The sequence below is a fragment of the Heteronotia binoei genome, chromosome 10 (assembly GCF_032191835.1).
Source record: "Heteronotia binoei isolate CCM8104 ecotype False Entrance Well chromosome 10, APGP_CSIRO_Hbin_v1, whole genome shotgun sequence".
Lineage (NCBI taxonomy): Eukaryota > Metazoa > Chordata > Lepidosauria > Squamata > Gekkonidae > Heteronotia > Heteronotia binoei.
Window position 1 is genome coordinate 50,501,163 of NC_083232.1, and position 22,036 is coordinate 50,523,198.

The 22,036-nt window shown below is 45.0% G+C and overlaps 1 protein-coding gene across 2 annotated transcripts in view; it reads right to left on the bottom strand.

The window, feature by feature from the left end:
- CRPPA (CDP-L-ribitol pyrophosphorylase A) overlaps positions 1-19,807 on the bottom strand; it is a 102,066-nt gene extending 82,259 nt beyond the window's left edge. For both annotated transcript variants that reach the window (XM_060248591.1, XM_060248592.1), the window contains exons 1-2: positions 19,282-19,807; positions 16,906-17,173 (exon numbers count right to left, since the gene is read on the bottom strand). In XM_060248591.1, the coding sequence (XP_060104574.1) occupies positions 16,906-17,173; positions 19,282-19,670 (657 nt within the window). In that variant the 5' untranslated portion in view covers positions 19,671-19,807. The remainder of the gene's footprint in view (positions 1-16,905; positions 17,174-19,281) is intronic.
- Positions 19,808-22,036: the final 2,229 nt, after the last annotated feature.

Below are 22,036 nucleotides of genomic sequence, written 5' to 3' on the forward strand. Positions count from 1 at the left end.
TGTGGTCTCAATTAATTAATAGGCCTAGAGTACTGTTAAGCCTTTCCATACTTGGAACCCACCATTAAGCACAGGCAGCAGCACCAGACCCACTGAGTTGCAACCACTTAACATTTAAGTAAAATGATTTACAGCACCTGACAGGAAAAGAAGCCCTATGTTTGCTAAAAAGGAATCTTGTCCACACCTAAGGAGTCACCTCGCTTTGCTGCTACTCCTTTCAGCACGTGTGCAAAAATAAGTGGTGCCATTGCTCTCAGTACATTTGCACTAGCAAAAATATTTCCAGTAATTTCACTATAGGTTCTCACTACTACCTAGCATGTGGGCCTCACAACACCACCAAGGGTCCCTCCCTACCTATAGATTGGCCTAGAGAAGTAATAACCCATCTTTTATGTCCAATATCACTATAGATGCACAGGACTCCAGCTGGCCTGTCAGTGTAAAAGCCAGGTTTGTCAGCTGTAGTGAACTCAAAATCTTTCATACAGTTTCATGATGTTTTGGTGCTTCTAATAAAAAAAAGGGTATTGCATGACATGGATCTGTAATTTGTCTGAGGACCACCACAGCTATTTAGAGTCTGTTTGCTCAGGTGAGTCTTACATTTAAAAGGAGATGGGATAAGGAAGATTTGTTTGTATTCAACTTTACCTTATGCTTACCTTAGGCACACGATTAGCTGGAGCTATGCCAGCATCTGGGCAGATCAGCAACTATGCATTAACACCATCTTGGACTTTTTAACTGCCTTGACAGAGTACTGGTGAAGTAACTGCAAACCTTGTTTGGCAAGCTGGGTAAATGAAAAAGCAAGTGAGCTGGACATAATCATTTCATTTTATTCTAGGGCCTGTATGCTTTTCAGTTTTTGTTTTTTTAAAGAAGCAGCTTGAATAAATAGGTTTTTGCTCAAAGGGGATTCAGATTTGGTCTCAGCCACATGAAAGACTGTTTTACTTGCCTTTATGTAAACCCTCTGCTTAACTAAGCCATGAGGAAAGTGAGAAGTCAAAATAGTATAGACAAAAATGTAGGCCTTAGAAAGATATTTTTCTTCTGGCTGCTGCTTCAATGGCTGGTATCAAGACTACAGCCTAAAATTTGTCTGTTTGCCTTGTTAGGATGACTGTAGTTGTAAAGAGACTCCACACTATTAGATGGAGGAAGAGGAGATTGGATTTATACCCTGCCCTTCACCACCAGAACGAGTTTCAGAGCTTTCAATCTCCTGTCCCTTCCCCTCCCAGCAGACACCCTGTGAGGTAGGTAGGGTTGAAAGAGCTCTCCCAGAACTGCTCTTGAGTAGAACAACTTTGAGAGAACTTGTGGCTGACTGCAGATCACGTCAGCAGATGCATGTGAAGAAGTGGGGAATCAAACCTGGTTCTCCCACATAAGAGTCTGCACACTAAACCATTACACCAAACTGGCTCTCAAAAAGGCCTGGTATAGGGTTGCCAGTACTGGATTGGGAAATGGAGCCTGGGGAAGGCAGAGTTTGAGGAAGGGAGGGAGAACAGCAGGGCACAGTGCCATAGAGTCTGTCCTCCAAAGCAGACATTTTCTTCAGGAAAACTGAACTCTGCAGGAGATTGGTAACCCTACTGGATGAAGTAGTTTCTTACTAGAATATGCTTAGAAAAGTTAATTCTGTTTTGGATGGTACTGTTAGTTTCTAACCCTATGAATGAACTGTCGACCTCTTTTAAACTACTCTGTGGAAGAGTTATGAGTTGAAGAAATAGCACATAATTCTGAATCAGAAGGAAAGAAGTAAATTCTAAAACATCTTTAAGGTTGTTTACCCAGCAGCAAGACAACAATCACAGAACTTGTTCAAATAGTCAAGTTGCAACCGATTTATGGTGACCCCCATTGGATTTTCAAGGCAAGAGACATTCAGAGGTGGTATGCCATTGCTTGTCACTGCATAGCAACTCTGGAATTCCTTGGTGGTTTCCTATTAAAATACTAACCAGGGCCAACCCTGCTTAGCTTCTGAGAACTGACCAAGACTGGGCAAATCTCGACCATCCAGGTAAGGGCTACAAATCAAATACATAACCATAAACTTAACCTAAATTTTGATCCAGTATTAGTAACACAATACTATGCCTCATTTTATGCTGCTGTCAGAAGTGTGAAACTTCAGTGGACAGAAAGTAAAATCATAATGTATTGCTATTTTTTACCCCACTGGGATGCATTTTTAATCATGTGCATGATGATTCTAATAGCCAATTAACGGACGTGTTGCTGGGCCATTTTTCAAGCTCCCTTCTTTTTTTACAATTTTTAATATATCTGAAAATCTCAAAAACTGCCATAATTACCAGTTAAAGCAGCCTCTCTGTCATGGCTAACAGAGGCAAACATTAGAAAGTTGCACATACACACACGTAGGGATGTGCAAAAAATCCTCAGTATTTTCCAGGTTTGGGTATATTGAACCCCAAAAATATCAATACTTCCCAGTATTCCTGAATCCCAATACCAACACGGTATTCAGATTCAGTAAATATTTAGGATTCCTGATTTTTTTTTGTTCCCTTATACCCTATTGCCTGGGCCCTCGAGGTTTCTAGTTGTTGTTTTTTATTTATTTTATTCAGGTTCTGGAGACCTGGACACACCTTGATGAATGAGGATTCTCATTCTCCATATTCTTGAAATTGAGGTCTGGCCAATAAACATTTTTTGGTAGTGCTAAAGCAGTGCTTCTATGTGTAGGGGGGTTTGTGTTCAGCTAAATCTGAACTGTAAAAATATTCTTTCAACTGAATAGAGATTTGGCCAATTTTTGGATTTTTATTATTTCAGCCAAATAGAAGTTTGATGAATTCTTGGATTTTTCTGGATTGCAGGATAATTTAAGTTAAAGGGCTTGGAGAGGATGTTTAAAGGGATCGTGGATTGATTCTCCATTATATCCCTGAATTAATTCTCCATTATACCCTATGGAGAACATCATTGACTATAATGGTCAATAGGGTATAAGGGAACCAAAAAAATTAAGGAATCCTAAATATTTACTGAATCTGAATACCGTGTTGGTATTGGGATTCAGGAATACTGGGAATTGCTCCCAAAAGACTTTCTGATGCCCCTCCTCTGGATTGTGCTGTAGATTAACTATTCTTTATTGTAGCCTAGATTTAACCAACAATATCCCTTTACATACATAGAGTGTAAGTACAAAGTCAAAGTGAAGCTAATGTAAGGTATAGAAATATTAAGTAGGAATAATGAAATGGGAACAAATGTTGCTGAAAGCTTTTCTACGAACAAATTTCAGAAATAGTACCTACTACCAATGATTCATAATATTTACTTATCATCAATGATACATAATACATTAAAATGTAAAAGAGTGGAATAAAAGTGAGTCTCAGTTCATAAACTTTAATATTCTATTAAGAAGGGTTTTATTATCTTTTTTGAAAAGTAGTATTTAAGATATAAAGGATGAGAAATCTGTAACAGTGGTCATTAATTTTTGTTGTGTGCATAAAGTTATGCAAAAGGACAGATACAGAAATATTTTAAGAAATATTTCTTGTAACACTGCACTTAAAAGCAATTCATAGGCCATGAATAATCCATTTTAAAAAGTCTAAATTGATACCTTCATAATTTGAAAAAGACAGGTTGCCTACCTGTAACTGTAGATCTTCGAGTGGTCATCTGTGCATTCACACTCATGGGATTGTGCGCCTGCGCCGATCCCCGAATCGGTATCTGAAAAAGCCCGGGATTTTTCCGCGCCCGGCGCCAGTGGGCATGCGCAGGCGTCCCACTGCGCATGCCCACCAGCGCCCGCGCGGGGATCCCGCCAGTTCCTTCCTGACCGCTGGAAGCCCCTTACTGGAGGGAGACCGTCAGCAGTGGGGAAGGAGGGCGGGTAGTGTGAATGCACAGATGACCACTCGAAGATCTACAGTTACAGGTAGGCAACCTGTCTATCTTCTTCGTGGTCTCTGTGCTTCACACTCATGGGAGATTAGCAAGCAAAAGCATACCTGGAGGCGGGAAGACGGTCAGCCCAAAGAAACAGCCTGTAACACCGCAGCTCCCAACCGAGTCCTCTGCTGAGCATGCACGTCCAGTGCGTAGTGCTTCATGAAGGCATGCGGAGAAGACCAGGTAGCTGCTTTGCAGACATCGGAAAGGGACACGCCCTTCAGGAACGCCACCGACGTGGCCATCGCCCTTGTGGAGTGTCCACGAACAGGTCCAGGTAGAGGCTTCTTAGCCAACAAATAACAAAGTTTGATCGTCTCAGTGAGCCACTTGGAAAGTCTTTGAGACGAAATTTTGGACCCTAACTTGGGGGCAGAATAGGAGACAAAAAGCTGATTGTCCTTACGAAAACCCCGTGAACGATCCAAATAAAACAGGAGGGCACGCTTAACATCTAATGCATGCAGCCTGCGTTCCTCATCCGAGGAAGGGCTAGGGTAAAAAGTGGGCAACCAAACTTCTAAGTTAAGGTGAAACTGGGAAACCACTTTCGGGAGAAATGTAATGTCCGGAGCCAAAGATACCCCAGCCTCCCTAAAGGCAAGGTATGGGTAGTCACACCGCATCGCCGTGAGTTCCCCCACACGACGCGCCGAAGTGATGGCAACTAAGAATGCAGTCTTCCAAGACAAAAGATGCAGGGAACACGTTGCCATGGGTTCAAAGGGACGGCGAGTCAACTTGTCCAAAACCAAAGTCAAGTCCCACAACTGTGGAGGGGATCTAGAAGGGGGATGAAGGCGGAACAGCCCTTTCATGAACCTTTTGGACTGCGGGTGAGCAAAAACAGAGTAACCCTCAACTGAACCATGGAAAGCAGAAATAGCTGCTAAGTAGACCTTGATGGAGGAGAATACCAGCCCCTCGTCCACCAAAGACAAAAGAAACTCAAAAACTGCCGATAGCCCAACAGAGTCCGGCGGCATCGAGGAGTCAGCCACAAATTTACTAAACTTCTTCCACTTCCACTCATAAGAGGCACGGGTGGAAGGTTTCCTGCTGCTTTGGAGCACCTGCTGGACCCTGGTGGAAAAGTCTAGTGGTCGATGAACCACGCTGTCAGCTTCAGGTGCGGCACGTTGTGATGGAACACGTGCCCGCCCTGGGCCGACAACAGGTCCGGTTCTGCCGGAAACTGGTAAAGGATCCCCCTCGACTGCTGGAGCAGAATCGAGAACCAGCTCTGACGGGGCCACCACGGAGTCACCAGAATGCAACGCGGCTTCTCCTGCACTAGCTTGTGGACCACCCTCGTCAGCAGAGGTAGGGGCGGGAACATGTACAGGAACCAGCCCCCCCATTGAAGTAGAAGTCCGTCTCCCAAGGAAGCCGGATCCGCACCTCCCCTGGCACAGAACAAGGGGCACTTCTTGTTCTGCGCTGTGGCAAAGACATCCAGCTGCGGGTAACCCCAAAGCTGGAACACCGGCTCCAGGAACCTCCATTGCAGCTCCCATTCGTGTGGGGAGGCTCCACCCCTGCTGAGAGAGTCCGCCTGTATGTTGAGGACCCCCGGCAGATGTGTAGCCTTCACAAAAATGTCCCATTGGAGGCACTCCTCCCAGAGATCTACTGCCAGCGAGCACAGCCTGCGAGACACTGTCCCCCCCTGTCTGTTTATATAACACAGGGCAGTGGTATTGTCCGTAAGCAACGCTACAGTCTTTCCCGCTAACAGTGGGCGGAAAGATCGAAGGGCAAAGTGAACTGCCAGCAGTTCTAGATAGTTTATATGGCACCGGCTCAATTTCGGTGTCCACTTGCCTCCCACACATAGATCTTCCAGGTGAGCTCCCCACCCCCACATGGAAGCATCGGTAGCGATGGTCACTGTAGGGGCCGGCAGATGAAAAGGAGCCCCTTGGCAGATGTTGCTCTCTGCTCCCCACCATTGCAGTGAACAGAGAGTCCCGGGTGGGATGGTGAACCTCTTTCGAGGTGAGTCTCTGAGAGGTCGAAAATGGCGCAAGAACCATAACTGTAGGCCTCTCATGTGCAGTCTTGCGAAGCGTAGCACGCTTGTCGTCGCAGCCATCAACCCCAGCATCCGCTGGAGCTGCTGGGCCGTGCCCCACTGCCGCCTTCGGAGAAGATGTACCAGATCGATGATGTCCTTCGCTCTCTGTGAAGGAAGGAATGCTCGATGCTGCTGTGTGTCCAACAGAGCCCCTATGAATTGAACTGTCTTTGAAGGAGTGAGATGGGACTTCTCCAGGTTGACCTGCAACCCCAGGGTGCCGAGAAGACGCAGAGTAATGGCAATGTGCGTTGTTAGATCCTCCCTCGACTTCGCCACAAGAAGCCAGTCGTCGATGTATGGGAAGACGACGACTCCCTGCAGACGAAGGTGGGCAGCCACCACGCTCATCAGCTTCGTGAACACCCGAGGAGCAGTAGACAGTCCAAATGGCAGGGCCCTGAATTGGAAGTGCCGAGCACCTACTGCAAACCTTAGGAAACGCCTGAACGCAGGATGAATGCTGACATGAAAGTAGGCATCCTTGAGGTCCAGGGTCGCCATCCAGTCCCCTTGATTGATGAGGGGCAGGATTGTTTGCAGCGTGGCCATCCTGAACTTCTGGTACCGAATAAATTTGTTCAGACTCCGAAGGTCCATGATAGGCCTCAGGCCCCCGTCCCGTTTGGGGACCAGGAAGTAGCGGGAGTAGAAACCTCCTGTCCTGGCCTCCAATGGAACTTCCTCTATGGCTTGTTTCTGTAGGAGGTTGTTCACCTCCGCCAGCAGAGGTGGGGAAGGGGAAGTGGTAACTACCACGGACTGGTCTGGGGTCTGAACAAACTCTATTTTGTAGCCCTCTTTCACGATGGACAGAGCCCACCTGTCTGTAGAGATCAACTCCCAAGCAGGTAGGAAAGGGCAAAGGCGGATGGAAGGATTTCCCGTAGGGGCGACAACGCGTGCTTGCAGAAAGTCAAACCCCCTGCTTCTGGGAGCGAGCCCCCTTTGACTTATTAGGAGGTTGTGACCCGTAACGGTTCCTGCCGTTACCCGGATAGGGTGATCGTTCAGCCTGGGCAGGACGGGGACGCCATTGCTCAGGGGAGACCTTCTGATAGGGTTTCTTGGTCCAGGGTTTAGACCATTGCTTGGATCTGGAAGCCCTAGGGGTAGATTGGACGCCCAAGTTCTTAGAGGTCTTGACACTCTTGTCGAACTCTTGCAGCGCCGAGTCAGTTGTGGTGCTGAAGAGCCCGTCACCTTCAAAAGGCAGGTCTTCAATGAAGGTTTTTGTGTCCTGGTGGAGTGCCGTAGACCTGAGCCAGGAGTGCCGCCGAATGCAGACTGCGGAGGTGATTTGTTTGGCTGAGGCTTCCACCATATGTTTCGCTGCAGCCAGTTGTTGTCTGGCCACAGCGAGACCTTCTTTCTGTAACTTGGTTGCAGCAGCCCTCTTGTCTTCACTCAAGGAGGAGAGGAGGGGGGAAAGCTGTTCCCACACGGCATACTGATATCTAGCCATGCAGGCTGCATAGTTAGACACCTTGATGCCGAGTGCCCCCGCGGAATAGACCTTGCGGCCCATTCCATCGATCTTCCTCCCTTCTTTATCCGGTGGGGAGGAGTGGACCTTCCTTGCCTTTGAGGAGGAAGAGACTACCACTGAGTTAGGGCGCGGGTGGGTGAATAGAAATTCAGCCCCAGTCTCTTGGACCCTATACATGTGGTCCAGCCGTTTCGATGAGACGGGCGTCGATGAAGGTTTTGCCCAAGGTTCCTTAACCACCTGGAGGATCACCTTGGTAACCGGCAGGGCAACCGCAGTTGACGTGTTCCTTTGCATTATATCGAACACATTGTCGTCCACTACGGGTTCTGGCTGGGTCACAGGCAGTCTGAGGGCGGCAGCAATCCGCTTCACAAGGTCCCCATAGGACTTCAGGTCTTCCGAAGGGGAAATCGGGAGATCCTCGGCCGTCTGGGAGCCAGGTGAAGGTTCCAAATCTTGAACTTCACTCTCCGCCTCCGATGATGAGGAGTCTTGATGAGCGGAGTGCTCCGAGAGCATCGGGGTCGATTCTCTCGGTGGAAGGACCGGTGGCCTTCGAGCAGCTTCTACCGGAACCAATTGTCGATCCGGGGGAACCGACACCGACGCCTTTCGGGATCGGTGCGATACTCTCGACATCGAGGAGAGTTGTGAAGCCTGCTCCCAGTCTGGATAGTCGTCCGGGTACCAACGACAGGTCTCATACCGGGAGTAGGGAGGCTGCCACCGGCGCTGCTCCCACGGTGGTATCGGGAAGCGCTGAGGTGCGTAGAATGTGTCACGCCTGACTCGGGGCTTGAACGGTGGGTCAATGACCGGTGTCGATGCATCAACCTCCGAGGTCGATTCGCTGGCTGAGCGACGGCGTGAACCCGACGATGAAGACCGTTGAGTCAGGTCGATCTCCGGTTCTTGTTCCGACGCCGACAGGCGCTGCTGGGCCGATGGGCTACGGCGCGGAGACGCCCTAGTCTTCTTCGCCGGTTTTGTTGACGTCGACGCCGACACATCGCCCGATGGAGAAGGAGTGCGGGATCTTTTTCGCTTCTCCTTCGACTTCGCCTTTTTCGGAGCTCGGGTCCCCGAGTCCTTCCGGCGTTTCTCAGCGGGCGTATCCACCGAGCCCTCATGGGAACATTTCGTGGAGCCACGCTCTTCCGGCGAATCCAAAGTCAGTATCGGGGCAGCATCAGCCGATGCAAGCTCCAGAGCCGGGGTTTCGGTCGACTTCGGTGCCGACACCTCCATCGGTCGAAGAGGTCGAAGCGCCGATTCGGTGAGCGCTGCCGCCAGCCGAGCCGCTCGGTTTTTTCTGGTTTGTTTCGAAAACCGGAGGCAATGCGAGCAGGCCTCTACGCGGTGCGACTCTCCCAGGCACAACAGGCAAAGGGAATGGCCGTCCGGAGGGGCGATCTTCTTCCCACAAGCACGGCAGCGCTTGAAAAACCCCCAGCGACTTTCCATAGACGACAGTCGCACGGAAAAAACTACTCAGAAGGTCTGAGAGAAAAACGGGGGGAAAGCGCGCGAACGAAATACCCCGAAGGGTAATCCGCTAGACAACCTAAGAAACGCTTTTTTTTTTTTTAACACTAACTAACTATAACTACAGTAACTAACTAACTAACTATTTAAGAACGATAACGGGCAAAAAGGGAAAATCTCACCGACCGGGGAAACCGAAAGGAACACCTCTCAGCGCGGCGGTCAGAAAGGAACTGGCGGGATCCCCGCGCGGGCGCTGGTGGGCATGCGCAGTGGGACGCCTGCGCATGCCCACTGGCGCCGGGCGCGGAAAAATCCCGGGCTTTTTCAGATACCGATTCGGGGATCGGCGCAGGCGCACAATCCCATGAGTGTGAAGCACAGAGACCACGAAGAAGATCTGAATTGTTTACATTGTCCTAAAGGCATGACACTGATGGGGGGGGGCGGATAAAATTCGGGGGCCCAAGCCAGCTGGAGGGTCTCTGATGCTGGCAACACATTATATTCAGATGGAATTCATTTTTTTAAAAAAAATCCTACTGCAGTTCTGACAGCAGCCACAAGGGATACAGGGAAGGCAGAGTACAGCAAAGAGCCCTTGGCCTTTCTGCAAAGTTTACTGGAGGTGGAGGGAAGCTGATAAGATTTTGCCAAACCTATCATCAGCCAAACCTGCAGTGGAGCAAGGGATGACCAGCCAGGCCAGAATATGTGCCTAACAGCCTTAGTTTCCATTGCAAATAGCATGGGGGTATGGAGATAACCTGGGCCAAGATATTATAGTTCCTTTCATTTTTGGCCCTGGAATTCCTATGATCATCCTGAAGCTGGTAGCCCAATTTTGACTTTCCAAATTTTATTTATGTATGGCTGTGAGAGCTGGACCATAAGGAAGGCCGAGTGCAGAAGAACAGATGCTTTTGAGATGTGGTGCTGGAGAAGAATTTTGAGAGTCCCTTGGACTGCAAGAAGATCAAACCAGTCAGTCCTAAGGGAAATCAACCCTGACTGTTCCCTGGAAGGTCAGATGCTGAAGCTGAAGCTCAGATACTTTGGCCACCAAATGAGAAGGGAGCACTCACTGGAGAAGATCCTGATGCTAGGAAAGACAGAAGGCAAAAGAAGAAGGGGACGGCAAAAGATGAGGTGGCTGGACAGTGTTACTGATGTAACAAACATGAATTTGAGCAGACTTCGGAGGATGGTGGAAGACAGGAGGACCAGGCATGACTTTGTCCATGGGGTCGCAAAGAGTCAGACTTGACTGTGTGACTGAACAACAGCAACAAAGTTTTATTTTCCGATGAGTTATGCTTGCCACAAAGACAACAACAATGAAGGCAGATTTATACCCCACCCTTCTCTCTAAATCAGAGTCTCAAAGCAGCTTACAATCTCCTTTATATCCTTCCCCCACTACAGACACCCTGTGAGAGCTCTCCCTGAAGCTGCCCTTTCAAGGACAATTCTTGTGAGAGCTATGGCTAACCCAAGGCTGTTCCAATGAACAGACAGATGGACATGGATCCTTTTATTATTATAGATCTAAGCCAACAGCCAACCAAGTTATTTCTTTTTTTAGGATATCAGATGTGGATCAGGCTGATATACAGGGAGCCCAGATGGAATCTTTGTCCAGGGATCCAGGGTGGCTCTCAGTAGTCCTGCCTAAAGGTTATGAATCACTGGAGAAATCCTTTGGACAGCATCAGAGGACCACTTCAATAATTAGCAAGATAGTGAAGTACCTGAAGGACAGCTTCCTCTCATGCTGTCCAGCCTGCCAGTTAAGATCTGACTCATAAGCCCTGCTTTCTATAGTGGCATCTCACTTTTGAAACGTCCTTTCCCTTGAGGCTTGTCTGCAACCTACATTGCTCTCTTACAGGCACTAGGCCAAAACACCTTTGTTCTCCCTGGCTTTTAATTAAAGGGTTAATCTTTTATCATCATTTTAGAGCATGTTTTTAGTTTGAAAACTTATTTTACACTGCTCATTGTTCTTTGCTCTTATGGTTTGGCTGTATTTTTTAAGTCTGGATTTTAATTAATAACTTCAAATGTTTTATATTTGTATTATATTTTATTTTGTTAGGTGCCTGAGGCAGATTCCCTGGAGAAGCAGCATACATTTTTTCTAAATAGATGAATTAATAATAGTGAGAGTCTAAAATGTAGCGGCTGTACCAGATGATTTAGTTCTGCCTGAGTCCAAAGTTTGCTAGCTTCCTGCCTATGCCGAGGAAGAGTGGCAAGACAGGGAACTAAAATATTTTTGGTGGAAAATCTCCACTCAAACAAGTGCTGCTGTCCTCAACACAAAGGTTGCCAATATTTATTTTAGAAAATGTCTGAAGACTACTTACTGCCCACACAACATTTACTCCATTACACCTGTGATAAGCTGCCAAAGAAATATTCAGTTACTGACCTGCCAGTGCTTGACATTATTTACAGCTAGCTGCCCCGAGTGAAATTGTGATGGTTCCCATAGTACCATGACCTGGTAAAACCAGGTTAAAACATTTTCTGGCCTCAGTACTCAGGAGAACAGTGACTGAACACAGCAAGAGAAAGGTTTATTTTATGAGGGAAAAATAAATTGGGGGCATTCAGGACTAATATACAAATGTAGCCTATTGATAGAAATATGGAGATCTAGTTCCTTAATTGAAAATATAAAAACAGAAAGCTCACAAAGACTTGCAGGAAACATCTCATTTTCTACTCCCCACTATCTCTTCTTACTCTTTCCTGAAAGCTCCCATAGCCTTTCCTTTTTCTGTTTTTTTCTCCCTTTCCACCCACCAGTCAACCAGCTTTCTATCTGCCCCTCATCTTCAGCAATATTAATTATTTACCTCACACTTCTTCCCAATGGGGACCCAAAGCAATTTACATCAGTCTCCTTTATCATCACAACAACCCAGTGAAGTAGGTTAGGTTGAGAATATGCAACTGCCCCAAGGTCACCCACTGAATATCCATGGCAGAATGATGATTCAAACCTGGGGCTCCCAGATCTTAATGCTAACCACTGCACACACTGGCATGGCTGCTGTTGAACAGCAGCAGGGAGCTGGACCTGGGTGAGTTATGCAAATCACCTGCTGGTTGCTGGCAGGCGTGGTCCCAGTGAGTCCTCCTTCAAAGACCAAAACAGCTCTGGAAAGGGCCCTGCTCCTTTCCCTGCCTTTTACTGACAGAAACAAAAGCATGAAGGCAGCAATACTGTTGTGGTTGCCTAGCAACAGCTACTGAGAGGGCAGTCCTCTGTGCAGGGCTACAATTGAGCCTGATCCAGAAACTCCAGCTGGTCCAGAAAGCAGAGGCACATGTTTTGACAGAAATATCATTAAGAGCACATATACATCCAATGCTCTGCCAGCTGCACTGGCTTCCAGCTGAATACTGGGTCAGGTTCAAGGTTTTAGTTTTGACCTTTAAAGCCCTATGAAGTTTAGGACCAACACACCTTCAGGATCATCTCTCCTGGTATGTCCTCAGAAGAGCACTGCACTCATTGGACCAAAATCTGCATGTGGTCCCCCGTCCCAAACATATTAATCTAGCCTCAACCAGAGCCAGTCTGGTGGAATACCCTCCCTGCTGAGCCCTGAAGGACTTAATGCAGTTCTGCAGGACCTGTAAAACAGAGATGTTCTGCCAGACCTATAGTTGAGGTGGCAAAGAACTATCTACTGACTTGACCTCCCCTTGTTCTGCTTTGCATTGCTTGCTATGTGCAATTTATATTGTCTACTGTCTGCCCCATCTGCACCAATTGCCATTCACCTGCACACATGGGGGGGAGTCTATGTGGAAGTAGATGGAGTCAGAGTGATCGGATGATGCCATCAACTGCTACTGCTGTTATTTATTGATGTTACTTGATTGTTGTTATTGGATAACTGCGACATTTTAGGAGCTGGATTATATTTGTTTCTTATTGTAAGCCACATTGAGCCTGCTTGAAAGGGAGCGCAGGCTAGAAATAAAAATAAACAAAGCTACAGAAGAAGAGGAAGATGATACTGGATTTATATCCCGCCCTCCACTCCGAAGAGTCTCAGAGCGGCTCACAATCTCCTTTACCTTCCTCCCCCAAAACAGACATCCTGTGAGGTGGGTGGGGCTGGAGAGGGCTCTCACAGCAGCTGCCCTTTCAAGGACAACCTCTGCCAGAGCTATGGCTGACCCAAGGCCATGCTAGCAGGTGCAAGTGGAGGAGTGGGGAATCAAGCCCGGTTCTCCCAGATAAGAGTCCGCACACTTAACCACTGCACCAAACTGGCTCTCAGGTACTGTGTCTACTATTTTGGAGGATTTTAACCCCAGATGTTGTGTGGTTCAAGGGTTAAATTTCAGATTTTTCTGCAAACTTGGGGCTTTTTCAGGTTTGTAGGAAAATAGATTATCTGTTCACAATACCAATCTCCAGACTGAGGAATCCATAGAAATGGCCATGTGGAAAATTGCTTACATCCTAAATAAAATGTTGGTCTTAAAGGTGCTTCTGGATTCCTATTTTCTTCTATTGCTTCAGACCAATATGATCTATCCCCATGCCTAGTTATTGGTATACTCCAGGTCCATTGAATCTTAAGAGTAGATGATTATAAATGACTGTTTATCAGATAGTCTTTCCATAGCATTTTTCTTCTTGCTTGCTAATCACCACCACCAAGTGTGTTCAGGAGACACTCCAAACAGTTTTTTGTTTTTGTTTTCAGATAGTACATAGCTATCCTGATCTAAAGCAAAACACACAAAAGTTGAACAAACACAGCAATGTCCTGTGAACATATTAAATGGAAGTGTATCTTTAAAATAACTTCCTTAGAAAATCATGGACTCTTATAACCACGAGCAATGTAGTAAACAATGTCTGCTATTACACATCTGATGAAGCAGTCTCTAGTTCATCAAGGCTTATGACACAACAAATTCATTAGCCTTCAAGGTATCGTATGACTCTGCTATTACAGACTGTATTCAATATGTATAACTTCAGGAACTAAACATGTTATCACACGCCTTGTAAAAACTCATGTTCAGTTTGCTGCCTCTTTCACTTAATAAATATGAATCCAAAGTGTTTTTAAAAGCATCATGAAGTCTGACTATTTATTAAAATGCAGGTCCTGAAAATGCAAAAGTGATATTTATAATACAGCAGCAAGCAGGGAGAGAATCAGACATACAGCTCAAACCATGCTAGAGTCTCTGTCTCTCAACCCTATCTTTCAAGCAGGATTGACAAGATCAAGGTTTTTTTAAACTTGCTGTAAGCACTTTTCTTTGTGGTGCTGTTTAAATTGTTGGCAATAAAAAGTTGCTGGGGGCTTTGGAATACTGCCTTCTTCTGTTTCCACTACCTTCCACAACTTGTATTGGCAACAAAAACTGTTTGCAGAAATGTATAATTTTAATTATAAATTGCTTCAAAACATAAATGGAATTTAATTGGTTACAAAGCTATATTCTAACATAATCAGGGGGATTGTTTCACACCATTAATTTATTAAGGCATAATTTAGTAGTTTTGGTAACTTGCACATTTTGAATCCCTCAGGCAAATATCAAACTGATTAGTAAATGTAATAAAGTAATTTATTCTACTGACAAGAGGAATTAGGGAGTGCAATATCCTACTTGATCAATTGCCATTTTAAGAACATTGAAACTTCATACAATTATGCTATCTATATGGTATGCAGAAACTGAACTTCAATACAGCATCATCTTTGTTGCCTGAGTGATTTAATGCGAGGTTTCAGCCAGGTTTTTTAAACCAGGAAGTCTCTTAATATATCGTGTAAAAGGAAATAATTACTTTCTGAATTGAAGACTTAACCCTATTTTATTAATTTAGAATCCTAATATCCTGCCTCTTTGCAGCTTCTCTTTCAGGCTTCTTCTTGTCTAAATAGCACACCCCACCACACAAGAAGAGAATACACATAGTAAGAGCAGCAGCCTTGCAGCTGCTTTTCAATGAATTCAGTTACCCTTGGACTTAGAACAGTTAATGCTTCATGGCTGAACTCTGGAATTCAATATAAAATACTGTTAGACTACTACTAGAGGACAGTTAATTGTAGAAAAAAATAAATGTAAGGGTCATCAACTACCAAACAGTTCAGCATTAACATTGCTTCTGAATGCTCCTACGGCTTAGACCAGGGGTGGCCAAACTGTGGCTCAGGAACCACATGCAGCTCTTTCATACATATTGTGTGTCTCCCAGAGGTCAAGGAGGAACGTAATGAAGGCTTACTCTTAAGCATAATTAGCACTGAGACCTCAGTCAGCCTGACCCATAGATAGGCAACTATTTCCACCATGTGTGAAGCAGGGAAGGAGGGGGAAGGAGGGGGAAAGAGGCAGACTTGCAAGCTCTTTTCCTCCACCACAGAGGTCACCTGGAGACCTAGAACAGGGAAAGAGAGCCCAAGAGCCAAGGGAGCCACTGGAAGAAGGGACAGAATTAAAGAAGGCAGTGCAGAGATACTGAAAGGACAGACCTCAGGACGCAAGGAGAAGAGCAAACTGCAGTCCAAGAGATTCTTTGATGTGCAGTGATGTTTTAATCCTTTTACAAGCTGAATGGACTCTTCCAGGACTTTTGAATCTCATTTTCACCTGAAGGGCTTTTTTCAAGTTTCAATACGTGACAGGGCACTTTCAACTGATCCAGTACTTCACATTCTTACACTTCTCAAAAAGTTTCAATGAAATGTAAGAATGTGAAGTACTGGGAAAAGCCCTTCGGGTGAAAATGAGGTTCAAAAGTCCTGGGAGAGCCCATTCAGCTTGTAAAAGGATTAAAATATCACTGCACATCAAAGAATCTCTCGGATTGCAGTTCGCTATTCTCCTTGCATCCTGAGGTCCGTCCTTTCAGTATCTGCACCACAAGAGGAGTAGACAGTTAACCTAAAAAGAAAGAAAAATGAACTTACCTGTTGAACTGTTTTGGGAATTGATTGTTCCTTCCGGTTTAAATGTAATATTTTGTTCTGTCCTTTATAAATGTATACTTTGTTATGTACTATTAAGGAATTTAAGGTAATTTTTAAGTGGTTGTTATCGGTAGTTATGTCTTTAATAGTATTGTTTGGATATTTTACACAGAAACATTGCTTCTCTTGCCTACTACCACCTGGATGTTGGCAACGCTAAACTAGGAGAATTTGGGAAGACTTGACTGAATTACATCTAAGCCTCATGTAAGCCTTACAATGTTTCTGAAAGTTGCAGTCTTGGGTTTGGGTCAGTTTGCAATGGAAAGACATTCTATAAATTGAAGGAAGGGGAAGCAATCATTAAGAAATCATATTTCATGCCCTTCTTGACTGAATATGATACACAGATGGGACTGTTAAGAGAACACACTAAAAGATCACAAGGCAACAACAGTCTCCATGGTACGTAAGTCCTAACACTAGTCGTAGGGTGCTGTCACATGGCAACTGTTTGCAAGTGGATTCTGCTATTCTTACACAGTAAAGCTCCAATTGCAAAGTGTGTTATTTAGAGTGTGAATGCACTCATCATAAATAAATTCATAACGGAAATAAGTCACACCATCTGTTTATCACAGCATTAGAAATTCGCATCAGATGTGGCAGGTTCATCCATCTGAGCAAAACCTTTGGAAAGTGCACCCTGCAAATGGATAAGCTCTCCCACTTCTAGAATGTGTAAAGCAGAATTGTTCAGAGAACATTTTTATAAAGGGAATACGGTTGGAAGTTTTAGGCAGTTCTATTGCTTTGTTTCCTATGAATAGTGTATTGTGTTTTTAAAATTTTGTAACCACCTTAAATCTCTATAAGACAACTTAAAACTAAAGTAACTAAAAAGACTTCATACTTACCCCATGTTCTTTGGCAGCCATAACCACTTTATAAAGAATATCCTTCTCAACAAATGGCCTCACAGCATCATGAATGATTACAACGTCTGGTTTCTGGATCGGGGAACTCTTTACAAATATTTCCAGTCCATTGAAGATTGATCTATGACGACTTGTTCCACCTTCAACTATCACTGTTCGTTTGTGGCCATACTGTTTTATGATAGACTTCATTATTTCAAGATTGTCTACAGATACCACCACGACAATATGAGATATCCAACTGATTCTGCAAGACAGTTAATTTTTCATGTTACTAAACTTCCTTGACATTCTATTAGTAAAGTTATAATTTTAAATAAATATGGTTTGTTTTACCTTTCAGATTTTATTTGCTAAGGAATTGGGAGGAGAGAATCATGTATCCACTCAGGACCAGTGAAATAATGGAGTTGTGTGCAGAGGCTGCCAATCAAAAACTCTTCGCTTGCTTAGCTATTGTGTAATAAAAATTGATTTATGACAGCCTACTAATTCAAAATATCTTAAGATATTAAAATTCTTAATTGTAGCACAGAAAACTATTGCTTCCTAAAACAATTCTTCAGGATTTAGGATTTAATCTTTTAAAAATTAATGGTGGGATTACAAATTCTATTTTCAGAGACAATACTGTACCTATAATGCAAGCTTGCCAGCCCCCAGGTCCCAGCAGGGGATCCCTCAGTTTTTCAGGCTCCTCCCCACCACCAGCCAGTGGGTTGGTGGGGGGAAGTCCCACCCCAACAGCCACCATGTACCTTTAAATCTTGGCAGACTTAGGGCGTTTTCGCACAGGGCTTACCCCGGAGCGACGTCCCTCTTCACCGCCAAAAAACAGTTTACATTTGCGACGCAAAAGCCGCGGGACTTTGCGGCTCTTCCAGGTTCTGCGGAGCAGTTGGTGCGAAATCTGTGCAGACGCTGCGCGGTGAAGAGGGACGTCGCTCCAGGGTAAGCCCTGTGCGTAAATGCCCTTAGAAGACGCCTGCAAATTGCCTGTATTTTGGACTCTGTGTGTGCCTTTTAATCAGAGCAAGAGGAAAGCTGAATGGGAGGGGTGACTAGACAGAGCCGCGTGGGTCTTCACTGTCAGTGTGTGAAGCATATGAGAAAGGAAGAGAAGCAAGCAGAGTTCCACTTTTTTATATAGGAAAACTCCACCCCCCTATGCTGTTCTGTTAGTCTGAAGAAGTTGGTTGAAATGCAGCAGATGGTTACTCCCTGTGAATAAATTACCCCAGTGAAAGCACAAGTGTGTGCATGCTAAATGTGTTTATTTTGGCTGCTTTGTGAGAGTGTCTGTGTACCTATTCACTTTCATTTAGTGGAAGTCAGCCAGCTGTCAGTGACAAGGAAATTAAGACTATATTCAGGGGAACTGCACCGTTGTAATTTTACTTATAGAAATAACCAATTTCTGCTTTTGCGCAGATTTCATGAAGAAGCAGACCAAAGCTTAACAGATAATAAATTCAATTATGGGGGTCATATCAGAAATGTGAAGACCAGTGGAGAAATAGAAAAATTCAAGTGGATAGGGCCTTTTTTCAAAACAACTGAGGGGAAAAAACATGAAATATTTTCTTTTGGAACAAGTGAAGTGCTCTGTAAGACAAGGTTTTGCTCACCATGTGTAGTAAGAAAATGTTCATGTAAAATAATAATTCTTATACATGCTGGACATACACATTTCTGCACCTAAAGGATAGCCCCATCTTTATGAGAAGATAATACAGAGCTTTTTTACTTGCAGACTGTTGTTCGTCTTCTTTTGGTGACCTCTGAAACTAAGATATATGGCTTTAGGTTAGCAACTTACAGTTTTTCTCTATTGTATTGGGCAATTTTTTGCTTGTGAAAAACTAAGGCTGTAACCTTAAGAAACCTTTCCTGAGAGTAAGACCCCTCAATAAAACAGGACTTATGAACAGAATCACTTAGGATTGCTCCTTAAAATATTTATCCATTTCATAAATAGTGCGCCAAATTGTCCAAATCTTACATAGGACCAGCAGCTCTGGCACGGATGGCGATGCGACAACAACCCAATTCCAGTACCATTTCAAATTTATACACCTGCTCAGCATTTCACAGGAGGCCAGCAAGGTCTTTAGCTCGTGACCTGTTATCAGCTCTGCTCCACACATACATTTTATTTCGGTAACAACCTGCCTGATGAAGCGTTCTAAAGAACGATCACTCTCCCTCGTAGAAGACCGAGGGGGTTAAGGAAAGCATGGTTGCGCGCGCAACTCACAGCATTTACCAACAAGCATGCGTGAAACCGGAGCCGGCAGTTGGGTGCATTAAAGGCCGGCCCACACTGAGCGGGGGGGGGGGGGGGTGTTGTTTTACCTTTCGAACGCTTGCACCGTATAGCTAATAAGCGGCCTCCCCAGAATCGGGCAAAACTGCTTCGGAGTGCCACCGCCCATACGCTCCCCAGTTCCTCCGGCAGGCAACACCGCTGACACGAATAGCGGCAGCCGCTCTTCCGCAACCTTAGAACTGGAGCGGTCACCGCTGAACGTCTCGAGGCCAGTCTCCGGTTCCATTGCGACAACCGAAACTACAATTCCCGTCGCGGCCCCCTCGATGCAGTTCAAGCGGAAATGCTTCCTTTCGCTTGTGCCGCCGCCCCGAATATCTATAAGCGCCCCCGTCCGCTTCACTTTTGACCCCAAATACGTCTGTGAACCATCACTAAGAGAGGGGGGGGGACCACACGCGCGCCCAACCTCCATTGGCCTGTGCCCTTCGTCCCCACCCAATCATACTTCAGCACAATATACTACGATCCCAGCACCTGTTCCCATGCCCAGTTTAAAAAGCAAGAAAGAGCTGGCGTTTTAAATAGTCCGGTCGGGGTCTGAAGGGGGAGGTTCGCGTTGCGCAGGTGCTTTCTTTTATTGTTGCTAGGTCGATGGAAGGAGATGTGAAGTTAACTCGGGTCTGAAACTCTGTGTGTTAGTGTCAGGCTGTGGCTCCATTGACAAACACGAGGATCAGAATTAATAGCAAAAGCTGTCAAGCCACACAGAATGTAACGCCGTCTTGCTACAAAAAAGCCATTGTGGCATATAGCTAAGAGTGGTTTCAAAGGGATCCAGGCACAGAAAGTAAACTGGGCTTTTTTGTCATACTTTAAAGACTTAACAAGATTTTATTCCTGCAGAAACTTCTGTGAGCTCCAGAACTCTTCTTCAGGAGCAATGAGTGAATCCTCATTTTGCATTCATTTTATTTTGGAAGAGGGAGGAGCAGGGCCAGCCCTAGACTGTCTGGCACCATAGGTAAGGTAACTTATGGCACCCCCTGCACTGATAATGCCACGGAGTCACATGGGGGTTGTCCAATTTGGTACCCCCAGAAGGCTGGCACCCTAAGCAGTCGCCTAGTTTGCCTAGTGGCAGGGCTGGCCCTAGGGAGGAGCAGCAGAGTTAAGAATGCTGCAGCTTGTTTATTATCAGGAGTTAGGCAGAGCATGCATATTACTCCCACACTGCAATCGCTGCATTGACTACCATCAATTACCAGGCTCTCTTCAAGGTATTGGCTGTCACATACAATGGCCATGGTCCCACATATATGCAGGACCACCTCCACGTACTCTGCCATGATAGCCTTATTCATCAGAGCAGGGCCTTCGTAGAGGTACCACACTACAAATAGGCAAAATCAACAAATCCCCATATACAGGCATTTTCTGTTATTGCCCCTAACTTACAGAATGACCTGATGAAGTTGGGAAAGCGCCCATTCTCCTGGTTTTCCAGAAACTAGGCAAAACTGTACTATTTAGGAGGGCTTTTTTACACAGGTATTTATACTGTAGTGAAATAGAACAAAGAGTCGAGTGGCACTTTTAAGACCAACAAGGTTTTATTCTGGGAATAACTTCCATTTCAGTGTATCTGAGGGAGTATGCATGCACATGAGAGCTCATACCCTGAATAAAACTTTGTTGTTTGTTTTATCTGTACCATATGTGTTCCAAGTGGTATTCCGAAGGGATTTATTCCTACTGAAAATAGCCATTGAAGTCTACAATATCTGTCTTAAAATATTTAATTGGAAAGGTGTTTTTCCTTATAGAAATACTTTTTGTGGTTTTATACCCAGCAGTGATATTGTTTATATTTTCAATAGCCACTGCAAAATTATAGCTGTGAAGGAGTTTCCTTCTAGAAGTTGTTTGTTGTGTGCTGCAAGTTAAGAACGTTTTTTTTCAAGTTTCTTCTCCAGTCATGAACAGAAACACTTGTGTACACAATTCTTCAGAAAGCCAGCTGGATCACTTGTGTAGAGGTCTTAAGACAAGGACCAACCTGTCCTGATTGGCTGATTTCTTAATTCCACAGCAGTTGCTTTTTAAGGTCCTCTTCATAGGAACACTTAAGGAATCTCTATTGTATTAAGTATGATTTACTTCAAAGTAAATGTACATAGTTTCTAGACTGCCAAGACATACTTCTGTACTTGCTGCCCTGAATTTTACCGCTTTGCTTATCAGGGTCTGAAGCCTTCCTTCACCCTAAGGGATTTTCATCCAATTTGTAAAATAGTACCTCTGGCAGAAAAGCCATTTCAGTTGGAGAAAGGCTTCATTCTTCACTGAGCGGATTAGTAGGGTACATGCCACAGAGTAAGCCCCATTAAGATCAGATGAATTTATTACTGAAAAATAGTGTGTAGAATTGGTGTATACTTAAAAATAAGAGCCCTGAACATATTAAGGTTACTTCAGATAAAATGTATAGGATTGGGCTGTTAGTAATAGCAGAAAAGACAAATCAAGGTGGGTTACTGCACTCCTAAACATACTCAAGTGAGAATTACTTTTGGGCAAACTCCATTAAGATTGGGATGAAAGAATGCAATGGCAGCCTAGAGACCGCATTCTCCATAATAACGTGAGGTTTTTACGTACTATCCTGCATTGTTGGGAGGCATTATTAAGTTGTTCCAAAACTACAGATTTCATACTGTCCCTTACTCATGATACTCCCAGTATCTGAAGAGAACCTGGCTTTATTTTCTCTGCTGGAACCCAGAGGCATCACAGTTACTTTGTTCCCAATTCTGATTGGGACTACGGTGCAGGGATAGT